Source organism: Ictidomys tridecemlineatus, chromosome 3 (assembly GCF_052094955.1).
Source record: "Ictidomys tridecemlineatus isolate mIctTri1 chromosome 3, mIctTri1.hap1, whole genome shotgun sequence".
In the NCBI taxonomy this organism is placed as follows: domain Eukaryota; kingdom Metazoa; phylum Chordata; class Mammalia; order Rodentia; family Sciuridae; genus Ictidomys; species Ictidomys tridecemlineatus.
This window is the reverse complement of record NC_135479.1, coordinates 43,692,041-43,708,405: the sequence shown is the minus strand read 5'-3', so window position 1 is coordinate 43,708,405 and position 16,365 is coordinate 43,692,041. Positions and strand designations below refer to the sequence as shown.

The window sequence follows — 16,365 nt, the reverse complement described above, 5'->3', positions numbered from 1 at the left end:
TTTCTCCCTTATTTAATCCATTATTTCTGTACCCCAGGCTTCCAGTCAGCTATTACCTTTTCAATCAATGTGATCAGAGACTCACGATTGTTCTCCCATTCCTGTCGAAGCTGAGAAGCAGGTGGGTATTTGCAACAAGACAGTTCTAATGTAATCTCAAAACAGTTGGCCCATATGTAATTGTAATCTTGCATACCACCTGTAACATAAAGAAAAAAACAAACATACCTAATGAAGGAAAGGAATTCTACCCTCCAAAAGATTGAAGAAATTAAATCACCCTTCTCTTGCCATATATAAATTTTCTTTTCATTAGGCTGCTTGAAATTGGAGAAGCTTCTTCAATTGTAAAGGATGTCAAGAAGGAAGGTTAGTTGGATTATACATTGAAAAGGAATATACATAAAGGAACTATATTTAACTAGTAGGATGAACAGTTATGAAGAGTATGACTATATCAGTTAATAACAATATTGATAACAGCTCTACATTTGAGTGTTACACACATAATCTTCTTTTCAAACTTATAAAATTATGCTGGACCTGTCCCTAAAAGCTTGACATGTATTAACATTTAATCTTTAAAACAATTAAATGAGGTAGGTATTACTATTTTGTGATTTTTACAGATGTGAGAAGTAAGGTACAAAGAGGTTAAGATTTATACCAGAATGACACTGAAGGGTGCACATGATCTTAAAGTTGTGAAGAATATTCATGCCAAAGAATCATTAAGTATCCTACTATTTGAATTGTACTCCCCTTTATCAAGGTGGCAAGAGAAAAAAGAAAGTAACTAGGATGGTACAGCTATATAAATCAGGTAAAAATAAGACACAATGAACCCTTTCAGAGTGTGTTTAATGGGAGATGGAATTAAAAGGGAAATAAACACCCATGGTCAATCATCTTCACCACCTTTATACCTATACAAGCCCACATACTAGTTTTGTAGAAAGTCTTTTACCTTATTATTCCTGTCACTTGATTTTCTCACATCTTATTTTAGGTGGATAAAGACTAGAGTGGAAAAGGAAAGGGCCATAAATTTACTATGATCTCTGAACTTGCTCCTGAAATGTGGCTATAATATCAGATGGTTTCCAATGCCCCCCCCCTTTTTTTGGTACTGGGGATTAAATTCAGGGGCACTCAACCACTGAGCCACATCCCCAGCCCTATTTTGTATTTTACTTAGAGACAGGGTCTCACTGAGTTGCTTTGCACCTTGCTGTTGCCGAGGCTGGCTTTGAACTTGCCATCCTCCTACCTCAGCCTCCCAAGCCACTGGGATTATAGATGTGTCACATGCTGGCTCCAATACCCTTTTTTTTTTTTTTTTTTTTGCATATGAAATAATCCCTGACCTTAGTCACTTCCTTCCACTATCCCTGAAAGATGCCTTGAGAGCCTATGTTTGGTTCATTCAATGTCCACTACTCATCAAAATCCTCCTCTGTATCTGTGCCTGGCAAGGCAGACATCCTTTTTCCCCAGATCATCCCCAGATATTCTTCCCGCTCTGATAGGGCATAGTACAAATGTGGGTTTTGAGGGTCCTATTTTTCTAGTACCAGCACATTTCAGGCGATGATAACAAGATCCTTCAGATCAGAAGAAGGAGAGTAATTTCCCTTTCATGGACAGGTACTCTTAAGTCATAGATTCTTCTTCCACTTACTGGCTGAGAACCCTTTGGCATTAACACAAGTCTTTATTTATTTACCTGCAAGTAAGCATTAGATGAACACAAAGGATGCTTCTAACTCTCAGATTCTAAGATGTTTAAAAATACATGCTGGTTTGATTATAAGGGAAAAGGCAGGAAAGAACATTTGATAAAAAGATAATTCCAAAACCTGTTTGGAGAGAAAAGTCAATGTCACAGTCTAGAGCACAGCCTACAAGGAATTCATCACAGAACAAAGGCTTAGAGAGCAGAAAAGAGCAAAACGATATAGCACAATTGACAAAACTTGGTCAGAAATGAAATAGCAACAATATTGGAGCCTGAACTCTCAATCTCATTTCTATTGAGGTTTCATTAAACACTTTGAGACACACCTGCTTTTGAACCTATCTTACCTAATAAATATGCCCGATTTCATTGACATATTCATAGAATAAATATAGCCAAGGGGAAAAAGTTAGGTTAAAAGTAAAGAATCAAAAACTAGTAAAGGAGGGACTGGGGTTGTGGCTCAGCGGTAAAGCGACTGCCTAGGCACTAGGTTCGATCCTCAGCACCACATATGAAAAATAAAGGTATTGTGTCCACCTACAACTAAAAAGATATTTAAAAAACAAAACTAGTAAAGGAGAATTTGAGCAAAGAAACTTTTAAAAATCCAGGACTTTATGAACTCCAACAAATGCCACTTGGAAAAGGAAATACAAAGAAGGAAACTGAACACATTCCCAAAGTTACCTGAGCAGGATCACCCCAATGCTGACGTGATATCAGGTATGAAATCTCAGAATAATTAAAGGAGATTATCTGATTCCATTCATGTTTATCCATGTTAATCAAGTACTTAAAAATGAGGCCAAATTTTTGTTTACCATCAAGAGAAATAGATAACATTAACATGAGAATAGAGGGCCATGATAACTGTCATAAAACAGTGTGAATATGATTAATGCCAGTGAATACAATATATAATAATATATAATTAGTAATTAAGTGTATAATAATTGTACATTTAAAATTATTAAAATGATTATTATTATTTTATTTTATTTTCTATAGTTTTTAAAAATAGTAATTGAGGTACTATGGGCCTATACCAGTAGTCGAGTAGTTTTAGGGTTGAGGGAAGACCTAGAAAAGTTACTTGGAGGAGACTTTCTTTTTAATTTAGTTAGGTCTTAAAGAAACATGAGTAAAACCATATGAGCCCCCCCCCCAAAAAAAAAGATGCAGAGGATCAGGAGAATTCCAGTTGGAGGAAATGGCTTGTAAAAGTGCAGAATAGGAGGGTCTGGCATATGTTGATACATATCTGTGAGACTGATAAGCCACAGTATTAGGGCAGGAGCACAGGGCTGTAGGGATATAGTAAAAGGTCAGGCTGGAAAAGCAAGCAGGGTCTAAAAGACTAGAAATAAAGGCTTCCTTGCCTTTCCAAAGCACTGAGCAGTGGGAGGGGGAGACAGACAGTATTTTGGTTGTTTTCAATAGGGAAGTAGCATGATGGATAGAAAGTTGTATAGTCTGGATATGAGAGAGATGGGAAACAAAAAATCCACTTAGGCAGTTTTTACAGTAGACCAAATAAATAGTAATTAGGCCTAAAATGAAGTGGTGGTGATAACTGTGTAGTAAGGGAGGGAAGGATCAAGTTGAAATACTGACATGGTTTGATAAGTTATGGGAGTTGAGAGAGGAAAGGAATCGACATTCTACCTGATTAGTTAAACTAATGATTATGCCACATTCTACCTGATTAGTTAAACTAATGATTATGCCATTAACAAAGAAAAGTAAGTTGGGCTTGGAATGTGGCTCAGTGGTAGAGTGCTTGCCCAGCATGTGCAAGGCCCTGGCTCCAACCTCCAACCCCTTCCTCCTCACCACCACTCCCCTCAAAAAAAAAAAAAAAAAGAGAGAAGCAAGGTTTGGAAGAATAACTGAGAGGAGATGGGGAATAACTATTTTTGTTTGGGGTATGTTGAGTTTGAGGTATTTGCAGAACACTTAGATAGAAATATCCAAGAAGGAATTTTTAAGTACCAATTTAGATCCTTGGGGAAAATAAAGTCTTTCTCTAGAAATGATAATTCAAGACTACAAAGTTCAATTTTCTTTCTTTTTTTAAAAATATTTTCTTTAGTTGTAGTTGGACACAACACCTTTATTTTATTTAGTTATTTGTATGTGGTGCCAAGGATGGAACACAGTGCCTTGCATGTGCTAGGTGAGCACTCTACCACTGAGCCACAACCACAGCCCCTCAATTTTCTTTAAGTAAATATTTACTGAGCACTGATCACACGTCAGGCATCATTCTGGGTGCATGGGGACACAGTGTTGAAGAAAACAAAGTAAGTCTCTGCTCTCACATACCTTAAATTCATAAATATATCTATATTTTTCATACATATGTGTATGAAAAATATCAGATAAGATTTTCAGAAAAATTTTAAAGAGTGATGTGACAGCTAGCAATCAGTGGCAACTAGAGATTAGGTGGTCAGGAAAAGCCTTTCTGAGAAGGTAATATTAAGTAAGCCAAGATCTGAAAAACAAGACAGAGCCAGCCAGTCTAAAGTCAGAGAGAACGTTCAATCAAAGGGGTCAAAACACACACACACACAAAAAAAAAAACTTGGCAAGTTTGAGGAATGGAGAGAAGGCTACTATGGCTCACAGTAGAGGATAAAGGAAAAAATGGTTCTCTGAGGTTGAGAGATATGGGCAAAACAAGATCACACAGGCTATAGGGACTATTAAAGGGCTATTGTTTTGGTATTATTGTGTTAACGAGCACATAGCATAAAATTTAAGGGCATCCATCATATTTAAGCATGCATTACAATAATGTTAGCTACTGCCATGCTTTGGATTTGGTTTGTCCAAAGGTTTCATGCATTGGAAACTCACTTCGTTCCTAATGTGACAATGTGAGAAGTGATTCAATCTTTAAGAAGTGATATCTAAATTGGGTGTAGTGGTGCACCCATTTAATTCCATCTACTCAGGAGGCTGCAGCAGGAGGTTCACCAAGTTTGAGGCCAGCTTCAGCAACTAAGTGAGACCCTGTTGTAAAATAAAATAAGGGGCTGGGGATATACCTCAGTGGTAGATCACCTGCCTAACATGTACAAGGTCCTGGGTTCAATCCCAGGTATACCAAGAAAAAACAAAACCAAACAGAGGTGGGGTCTAGAGGAAGATAACTAGGTCAATGGGGTCACTGCCCTTGGAAGAGATTAATGTAGTTCTCATGGAACCCCAATTAGGTCTTTTTTTGCAGAGGGATACCAGGGATTGAACTCAGGTACTCGACCACTAAGCCACATCCCCAACCCTATTTTGTGTTTTATTTAGAGTCAGGGTCTCACTGAGTTGCTTAGCCCTCGCTGTTGCTGAGGCTGGCTTTGAACTTGTGATCCTTCTGCCTCAGCCTCCTGAGCTGCTGGGATTACAGGTGTGCACCACTGTGCCTGGTCCCAATTAAGTCTTGATAGTTGAAATAAAGCAGGGCCATCTGCTATCAAGTAACTGACTACATATGGCTGGTTCCCTTTTGATTTTTCTGCCATTTATAAAACTCAGCTAAGGGGGCTCTCACCAGAAGCCAAACTGATGGGGGTCAGCCAACCTTAGACCTTTAGCCTCCCAAGATGTAAGCTCAATAAACTTTTTCCATATCTGGTTTCAAGTAGTTTGAAATAGCAAAAGAAAACAGAATAATACAACTATATTCACATTGTTGTACAAAAGAGCCCTATAACTTGCAAAACTGAAGCACTGTGCCCACTGGACAATTTTTCTTTTCCTTCTCTCCTCAGTCCCTGGCAACCATTCTACTTTCTAAGAGTTTGACTACTGTAGATACCTTATTCTAAGAGTTTGATTACTGTAGATACCTTATATAAATAGAAACACAAAGAATTTTGTCTCCTTGTGCCTGGCTTATTTCACTTACCATTACTGGTCACAATAAATTTTCACTGTGTCTAAGACATTATATTAAGATTCTGGGAATTTAGAAATAAAATGTCTTCTATCCAGCATCTAAAGTCTTTGTGAAGAAACAAAACAGCACATAAAAATAACAATTTTGCTGCTCGGCATGGTAGTGCATTCCTGTTAATCCCAGCAACTGGGGAGGCTGAGGCACAAGGATACATGTTTGAGGACAGCCTCAGCATCTTAGCAAGACTCTGTCTCAAAATTTTAAAAATTTATCAAAAAGGATTGGGGATATAAGCTCAGTGGAAAAGTGCCCCTGGGTTCAATCCCCAGGAACCCACCCCCCCAATTTTTTCCTCAGAGCAATGTAAATATGAAAATATTTTTTCTTTGTATTTTTTTGCCTATGTAAAATTTAATAGTTATGTTATTGCAAACATGGCCAGCTTACACTTCAATTATGCCAGCAGTCAGTGAAGCAGACGACTTTTAACACTATAATAATCAGGTTTGAGTCCTAGCTTTCTTTTATCTGTCCCTTAATTGTTTTACTTCAATAAAACTTAGGAAGTACTAGCTAAGAGGTAGCAAGAAGTTTACAATAACATTCTAGAGTATTTCCCAACCTGATTTTTATATGTAACTTTAACAGGCTGATAAACTAGCTAACTCCATTCAATGACACATACAAACATATCCCTAGGGTAATAATAGGAAGGAAGGATAGAAGTCTTTTTAAAATAAGAATTCAGGAGAATGAAGCAGGAGGATTGCAAGTTTAAGGCTAGCCTCGGTAACTTAGTAAGACCCTTATCAAAATAAAAAGGGGTTGGGAATATAGCTCAGTAATAAAGCAATCCTGGTTCAATGCCCAATATTCCCCCCAAAAAAAATTGAATCCAAGAAAATTTATTTAGTGGCCTCTAGTCCTATAGATCACATCATAAATATTGGGTTTTTTTTTTTTAAACATACAACCCTATAAACAGTCCAAAACTAAAAGTTAGATTTTGGAGATAAGTCTCTTTGTAGGTCCTATAGATTGAGGAAATATTACAGTGAATAATATATCTGACTATAATATTAATATTGACCTCATTGTGTAGAATATAGTGGAAATATAGAATATAAGTTAAATCTTTTTTTTTTCAAGATGTTTTTTCATATTTATTTTTTAAAAAATCCAGAATGGATCAAAAAGAACAATCTCAAGGATGTAGGTGCCAGATGCGCCAGAGGGTAGCTAGAAAAGTATGCCTTAGGAACATTAGGGATTTAAGAACTACCTTATTTTAAGCTACCTAACATAAATAGCTTAGTTTTCCACTGACCAGCTTCCTCTGTCCCATCTATTACAACTGTAGCACAGCTAGCTCTCTTGCACTGCAAGGCCTCAGCCGAAGGAAGTTAAATCTTGACATACATTCCCCAAATTTTTCTTTGCTAAGACTGTATTTAAATTAAGCAAAAAGTCACGTAAAACGACAACCAATTAAAACAATATAAAAATCAATGTCTTTACTATATTTCAGCAATAATAGAAAACAGAAAAAAAGATTCCAGCAATAAAACCCACAAAATGTATAGGATTAAATATAACAAAATGTGAGATACAAATTTGTATTATGAAATTTTACTAAAGACTTAGAAGATTGTAGTACAGCATTATGACGCTATTGATAGGAAGTTTATAAGCATACCAAATTACTTCTAAATATCATGCAAAAAATATATTTTCATTGTGACTGGATAAACTGATATAGAAATTAATTTGGAAAAATAACTGAGAATTCCTGAGAAATGAATAAGAAAACATTAAGAATTAAGAATGGAGCCAGGTACAAGGTACATGCCTATAATCGCAGTGACTCTAGAATCTGAAGCAGGATGATCAAAAATTCTTAGTGAGACTGTTGGCAATTTAGCAAGATCTTGTCTAAATAAACAGGACTAGGGATGTAGCTCAGTGGTAAAGTGCCCATGGCTAAAACTGATTAGGTAGGTGGCAAAAAAAAAAAAAAAAAAAAAAAAAAAAAAAAAAAAACTTTACTTCATGTCTACAAAACAAACTCTTCAATTCATATGGAATTTAATGTAAAAATGAAATCATAGCTGGGCAGAGTGGTATATGCCTTAATCCCAGCAACTAAAGAGGCTGAGGCAGAAAGATCACAAATTCAAGGCCAGTCTATGCAACTCAGCAAGGCCTTGAATAACTTAGTGAGACCCTACCTTAAAATAAAAAATAAACAAGGACTGAGGATATAACTCAGTGGTAAAGCATCCCTTTAGTTCAATTGGAGGAGGAAGAAGAGGAAGAGGAGGAAGAGGTTGTTAAATGCTTCAAAAAAATCATAAAGGAAATTGGATGCTAACATAAGTATTTCCATACTCTTAGAATGAAGTCTTTATAAGCATGACATCAATGTGAGTGAAAGCATGAAAGCAAAATAATGACAGATTTAGCTATTTGAAAATTATAAAACATCTAATAAACACTATCATAATAATCATAAAGAAAATAAAATACTATGAAAAAATGACAAAGGATTATAGAACATTTCTGGGTAACAATTTAGAAATACTTATATAAAACCTTTTAAGAAGGTATGATCTTAACACAGAAATTCCTTTCTGGAAATTTATTCTGAGATAGCATCTATAAGGAGAAAGACTATAGTGTGTAAATTGAAGAAAAATAAACCTGAAAACAACCCTAAATGTCCAACAATGGACATTTGTTGGAGGAAGACCAATTTTGTAAACTGTTACCATGCAACCATTTAAAGTGTTAGACATATTTATAGCCATATTTATCAAATATTAGTCAAAAAGGTCATATGCATATCTTTTTGCATGATATCTTAAGTTTTATATTTCTTTGAAGCATACAGAGTTTTAAACAATTCTCCTTTACTCAATATTAAAGCAACTGATTCAAAATACTTTTTTGTTTGTTTTGTTTTTTGGGGTACTGGGGATTGAACTCAGGGATGCGACTACTGAGCCACATCCCCAGCCCTATTTTATATTTTATTTAGAGACAGGATTGATGGTAAGAGTTGCTTAGCGTCTCACTTCTGCTGAGGCTGGCTTTGAACTTGCGATATTCCTGCCTCAGCCTTCTGAACCGCTGGAATTATAAGCGTGTTCAACCATGCTGGGCTCAAAACACTTTTGACAATCTCTCTCAACATGCTGTTTTGAAGCTTTTTATTAAGTCGGGTTTATGGAGGTATAATTTATATGCTATAAAAGTCATCTCATTTAAGTATACAGTGTAATGTATAGAGTCGTATAACTATTAATATAATGAGGATATATGGAACATTTGCATCACCCCAGAAAGTTCCTTGCCCCAGCTCCCAGGTCCTGGGTAATCATTAAATTCTTTCCCTATATTTTTGTATTCCCCAACATGACATATAAATGGAATTATGTAGTATATATAGTCTTATATCAGGCTTCTTTCACTTAGCACAAGTCTTAATACCTTTGAGATTCATCCATGTTGCTGAATATATTTATAAATAGTACATTTTGGGTACTGGGGCTTAAATCTACGGATGTTTAACCACTGAGTCATCTCCAGCCCCCCCCCCACCTTTTTTCAGTTTTATTTTGAGATAGTCACTAAGCTGCTTAGAGCCCCAATAAGTTGCTGAGGCTGGCTTTGAACTTGTGATCCTCCTGCCTCAGCCTCCTAAAATGCTGGGATTACTAGCATGTGCCATCGTGCCTGGCTAAATAGTACTATTACTAAGTATTCTACTACATGGATGTAATATAATTTGTTCATCTGTTCTTGTATGTGAGATTAAGCCCAGGGGCACTTTACTAACTAAGGTACATCCCCAGCCCTGTATCTTTTTTCTTTTGAGACAGGGTCTTGATAAATTGCTTAGAATGTTGCTGAGTTGACAAGGCTAGCCTCAAATTGTAATCCTCCTCCCTCATACTCCTGAGTTGCTGAAACTACAGGCCTGCACCACTGTCAGGCTTATTCATTCATTCTCTATGTGATGAATATTTCAATTTTTTCTCAGTTTTTTGGTAATTAGGAGTAAAGCTATGTATAGATCTTAGTGTGGATATATGACTTCATGTCTTTGAGGTAAATACCTAGGAGTGTTATGGTTGAGTCATAAGAGAAATTTAAGCTTAACTTTATAAGAAGTTTGTTTTTCAACATTGTTCTACTGTTTTTACATTCCCACCAGTAACGAATGAACATTCCAACTGTTCCACCATCATCAACTAAGAAGCTGATCAAACAACTGGTTGATCTTTTAAATGTTTTTTTAATATTTATTTTTTAGTTGGACATAATACCTTTATTTTATTTATTGATTTTTATGTGGTGCTAGGGATCAAACCAAGGGCCTTGCACATGCTAGGCGAACTCTCTATCACTGAGTCACAACCCCAGCCCTGATCTTTTAAATTTTAAGCATTCTAGTGAGTATATAGTGTTTTCTCCTGTGGTTTTAATTTGTATTCCCCCAATGACTAATAATAATATTGCATATTTTTTCTTTACCATAAAAGGGTATCATCATGTCCTTATTTATCATCTATATTGGGAGACCTGGAAGCCAGAGACTTGGTCACATTGCAGTTATGATGAAGCTTATAAAAGGGACCCCACAAAGTTGTCTATAAATTCCTGGTTCATTTCTGAGCTACAAGTATGTGAATCTGATGTTAAACAGCACATCAAAAGCATAGACACTGAACTATAAAATAGGTCAATACCTAGTTCTTAGATTGGCCCCTCACTGACACACATGCACAGGACAGATCTCAATAACATTACAAAGGCTTCAAAAACTGAACTGACATTGGAATCACAGCCTGCACAAGGCAAGTCAAAACTTGCAGCTGAACCTAACTGGGTCATTCCCTGCTAGAACAAACACACACAAAGTTATCATTAAAAAAAAAAAAAAAACAATAACATGATTTAAACAAGACCCAGGGGAAAGGTGTAGCTCAGTGGTAGAGTCCCAAGGATGGGGGTTCAATCCCCATGACAGGGGTGGAAGGGTAGAGGGTTAGAGATTGCAAAACAAAATAATATGTGTCCAATCTTGAACACTACACTACGTCCAAGATACAATCCAAAATTATCTGATATTCAAAGAACTAGTAAAAGTCTCAACAAATTACAAGGAAAAGAGTCAATAGACTTAAATTCCAAGATGACCCAGATGTTGGAATTATCAAACTAACCTTAAAACAATTATTATAGCCATGCTCCAAGAAAATAAGATTAACCATTCTTAAAATGTAGTGAAAGGAAGAAATACAATTTGTTTATCCATTCTTGTGTGTGTATAGGTGTGTGTGTGTCATACTGGAGATTAAACCCAGGGGGAACTGGTAATTATAAGTAAAGCTATGCATAGATCTTAATGTGGACATATGACTTCATGTGTGGACATATGACTTCACTTCACCTAGAAGTGATATGGTTGAGTCATAAGAGAAATTTAAGCTTAACTTCATAAGAAGTTTGTTTTTCAACATGGTTCTACTGTTTTACATTCCCACCAGCAATGAATGAACCCAGTGGGCACTGGGTTTAATCTCCAGTACTACACACACACATACACACAAAGAACAAAATAGAAATTGAGAAGCAGGTAGGAATAGTAGCACACACCTGTAATCCCAGAGGCTCTAGAGACTGAAGCAGGAGGATTATAAATTCAATGCCAACCTCAGCAATTTAGTGAGACCCCTAAGCAACTTAGCAGGACCCTGTTTCAAATTAAAAAATAAAAAAGGGCTGGGGATGTGGCTCAGTAGTTAAGCGTCCCTGGAACCAAAAATAAATAAATAAATGAAAATAAAAGAAACTCTAGAAGTGAAGAATACAATAATTGAATTTAAAAATTATTATAAATGTTGAAAAGAATGGAAATGACCAGGGGAAAGAGTGAGTTATCTTGAAGACTGATAAACAGAAATTACCTTTGTACATGCTAAACAACAGAGCGGGGAGTGGCGGGAGATGTCTGGGGATGTGCAGCTCACTAGTAGTTTGTTTGCCTAGCATACATTAAGGCCCTGGGTTCATCCCTAGCACTGAAAAATAAAAAAAAATAATAATAATAAAGAAAAAGAAGAGAGTTTTACAGATAATACTAAAAGGTCTAGCACTGTCATTGGAGTATCAAAAGGAGAGGAAAAAAAGAGAAAAATGCTTAAAATTTTATTGAAGAAATAGTGGCTAAAAACTTAACAAACTGGGCAAAACACATAAACTTACATTTCAAGAAGTTCAGCAAATCTCAAACAGGATAAACTCAAAGAAATCCATGCCTAGATATTTCATAATTAAACTGCTGAAAACCAAAGACAAAGAAAAAAGTCTTGAAAGTAGCCAAAGAAAAATGATGCATTGATACACAGGGAAAACAATTCAAATGATTGAATTTCTCAGCAGAAGCCGTGGAGGCTTTGGGAATAAAGGCAACATAGATACTCAGTGAAAGAAAACAAAACAAAACAAAAATCTAAGTAGATTTGATTTAGAAGAAATTCTAAGTCAAGTTCTTAAGGCAAAAGAGAAATGTTACCAGAGAGAAACCTGGAACTTCAAGAATGAATGAAAAGAGAATGAAATAGGTAATATATGATAAAAAGGTAAATATAATAAACTATTTTCCTCAAGTTCTTTAGACAGTGTTGACAGTTTAAAGTTAAAACCATGGCGTTAGTGGCACTGTCAATGCATATAGACATAATACATACGTTAAGTACAACATAAACTGGGAGGATACAGTGTGATGGGAAGGTTTATACATTCCTTTTCTTTCTTTTTAAATTTTTTCTTCTAGGAATTGAACCTAGGACTTTACACATACTAGGCAAGCATACTTATCACCAAGCAACATCCCAGCTCTTCTAATTTTTTAAAATTTTGAAACAAATTTTTTTTTTAAAGAGAGAGTGAGAGAGGGGAGGGAGGGAGAGAGAATTTTTAATATTTATTTTTTAGTTCTCGGCGGACACAACATCTTTGTTGGTATGTGGTGCTGAGGATCGAACCCGGGCCGCACGCATGCCAGGCGAGCGCGCTACCGCTTGAGCCACATCCCCAGCCCCGAAACAAAATTTTTTAAATTTTAAATTTTTTAAAATTTATGTTGGCCCGATTGCCCTCAAATTTGTAATCCTCCTGCCTCAGCTTCCTGAGTAACTGGGATTACACGAATGTACTACCACACCTGGCTATATATCCCTCTTAAAATGGTAAAAAATATTAATTTTAGGTAAAACTGTGAACAGTGAGTATATAAATCATAATTCCTATAGCAACTACCCAAACAAACTAAACATAGAGACATAATTAAAAACATAATAGATAATTTTAAATGACACACTAAATAACATTCAAACAATCCAATCAGAAAGCAGGAAAATGGAAACAATGCATTAATAAACAGAGGGGCAAACAGGAAACATAAGACCTAAAAATCCAAACCTATCGATAAGTATATTCAACGTAAATGGCAAAAGTATAGCAACTAAAAGACAGAAATTGTCAAACTGAATTACAAACAAGATCTAATTGTAAACCATCTATATGAAACTCATTTTATTTTTTATTTATTTATTTATTTTTTTTTTTTTAAAGAGAGAGTGAGAGAGGGGGACAGAGAGAGAGAGAGAGAGAGAGAGAGAGAGAGAGAGAATTTTAACATTTATTTATTTTTTCTTAGTTCTTGGCGGACACAACATCTTTGTTGGTATGTGGTGCTGCTGAGGATCGAACCCGGGCCGCACGCATGCCAGGCGAGCGCGCTACCGCTTGAGCCACATCCCCAGCCCCTGAAACTCATTTTAAATATAATAGTATAGATATATTTCTATCAGATACCATAGACTTCAGAGCAAGGAAAATTGCCAAGGACAAAGAGAGACAGACATTACAAAGGGATAAAACAGTCAATTCTGCAAGATAACATAATCCTAAATGTGTATGGCCCTAACAACAGAACTTCAAAATAATGAAAAAAATGGGCAAATCCACAATTGCAGCTGCATACTTCTCCTCAACAGAACAAGTAGGCAAAAATTGAGCAAAAGCTAGAGATTTCAGTAATACCATCAACTAACTAGATCTAGGTGATATTTATACCATACTCCCTCTATCAACAGTGAAATACACATGCTTTCAAGTACATATGAAACATTCATCAAGCCAGGCATGGTGGTGAATGCCTATAATCCTATCAACTCTAGAGGCTGAGGTAGGAGTTTCGCAATTCTGAGGCCGGCTCAGCAACTTAGTGAGACCTTGCCTCAAAATAAAAAATAAAAAGGACTGGGGATGTATCTCAGCGGTCAAGCACCTCTGGGCTAAATCCCCAGTATCAAAAAACATTAAATTAAAATTTTAAATAAAAAGGTACTGGGGACTGAATTAGAACAAAATACATTCCATGCTTTCATAATTATGTCAAAATGAGTTCTTCTAAAAAGAACCAATTTAAAAAAGAAAAAAAATAAAAAGGGCTGGGGATGTGGCTCAGTGGCTAAGCACCCCTGGGTACCCAGTTACTCCCTCCCCCACAAAGGAAAATTTACCAAGACAGACCACACAGCAAGGCATGGTGGCACATACCTGTAATCCCAGCAGCTTGGGAGGCTGAGGCAGGATGATTGTGAGTTCAAAGCCAGCCTCAGCAAAAGCAAGGCGCTAAAAAACTCAGTGAGATCCTGTCTCTAAATAAAATATTAAAAAGGGCTTGGGATGTGGCTCGTGATTAAGCAGCCCTGGGTTTAATTCCTGGTACCAAAAAAGAAAGAAACCTAGAAACAAATGGGGACATTAACTGTCTGAGTTATGAATAATTTAAGAATTTTTTTGTGATATACCACAAGTAGGCATTATTTGCCATCTGTGTTAAACTTAACACTATTTTTCCATATTAAATGTCAAAGACTTAATAATAAGTAATCATAAGTAATCTTACTAAGTAGCTGGTTCAGATCTGTTGTCTTGATTTTTTTCAATACAAAACCTGTCCACAAAAAGCAATCCTCACTGATCTGTAAGTAGATATTATATTACTCACAGTTGTAGCTATTGCCAGATTCAGTTAATGCATTTATTTAGGATGATATTTCATTTGGTTTAAAATAAAGGAGAAAAGTCAGATTTCACAATATCTTTAACCAGTCAAAGAAAAATTTTTATTTGGGGAGCAAGACATTCAGTTACAGCAAAATAATATAAAGGATCTGCTATTTATCCTATTTATTAACAATCATAAATAAGCCAGCTTCTATTACCTATCAGTCTCTCAAAGCTTCCTAAACCAGTGATCTTCAATTTATTCACACTAAAATAACTAAAAAATTATGCAACATTTTGTGTGTGTGTGTGTGTGTGTGTGTGTGTGTATGTATGTGTGTTGCTGAGGATGAAAACCAGGGTCTTATGAATACTAGGCAAATGCTGTACCACTGAGCTGTACCCAGCCTACCTCACAAATTTTTAAGTTTTCACTTTTAAGTTCAAAGAATTCTAAACAAAGTAATATCCTGTACACTAAACAAAATTTTAACTAAAACCTTTACATTACTTTAAATGCCTCCAAATAAATGAAAGCATCACGGAGACTGATTCCTAGAATTGTCTTTATAAAAAGTACATGAACACACCTCTTCTTTACAGTAGAAATTTTACAACTTCCCTTTTTTTCTTTGAATTTTTCCCATGTCACTTCCTCCAGCAGATTTTAATTTGAATGTGATATACCTGCATGCTTTAGCCATCCTACAAATGTTCCAATCTATAATAATTATGTATGTACATTTATATTTTTCTTATCTCCAATGATCATAATGACCTAGTATTACATTTCTGTCTTCCAGATTGTATTATTATAATAACCACTGGCACATAATTTATCAAAAAGGCATGGTTTTATTATAATTTTTATAAATAATAAGCATAACAAGAAATAATTACTAAAAATATATTTTATATATGCATCATCAATTTTTTTCATTTGTGTTTAAACACATTCTCAAAACAAATGAGCAAAATCAGGCCTCCCTTGGTAAGCAAAGAAGCTGAAAATGAACAAGCAAAGCCAAAATTCATTCACAACACAGGTGTAATGTTTCGTTATCCTGTACTTTGAAGCACCCAGATGAAAATATCTTTTAATAAAAAACTCTGGAATGATACTTTTATGATACTATTTTAAAAATCACCAAATTATTCCTTCTGTCATGCTGCCCCAAAAGTATGAAAACTCCAAGGCAATGTAACACAATGTGATTCAGATGATAGAAAAATATGCCAGTTTTCAGTCAAGTAGGAGAAAAGGATATGAGACAGAATCTCCCAGGCAGACCAAAGTTAGGAAAGATTAAAAACAGAAACTGAAGATCTGGAAATGAACAGCCTTAAAGCTATCCAAACTAACTAGTCTCCTTCTCCCAAACAAACAATTTGCTCTTCTGCCTCAAGCATAAAGCCAATGGAAAAAAAAATAGTCAATGTTTCATTGTTAGACATAAAACACATAGGGCCAAATATTAAATATTAAACTATATTATTTAGGAAATTTATTACCTTTTACAGGAAACTACAATTTTTAAAAATAGGAAAATAATTTTAGAATACAGGAATATAGAGACAATTTCCAGTTTATATTTAAATTTAGAGCTATAGTAGGAAAAAAAAAACTATAGTAGACCCC

The 16,365-nt window shown here is 35.5% G+C and overlaps 1 protein-coding gene across 1 annotated transcript in view; it reads right to left on the bottom strand.

Annotated features, from left to right (window-relative positions):
• Positions 1-16,365, bottom strand: part of Cpd (carboxypeptidase D) — a 90,124-nt gene that overhangs the window by 57,523 nt on the left and 16,236 nt on the right. Inside the window, exon 3 of the mRNA XM_005327869.4 lies at positions 57-199. Within this exon, the coding sequence (XP_005327926.2) occupies positions 57-199 (143 nt within the window). The remainder of the gene's footprint in view (positions 1-56; positions 200-16,365) is intronic.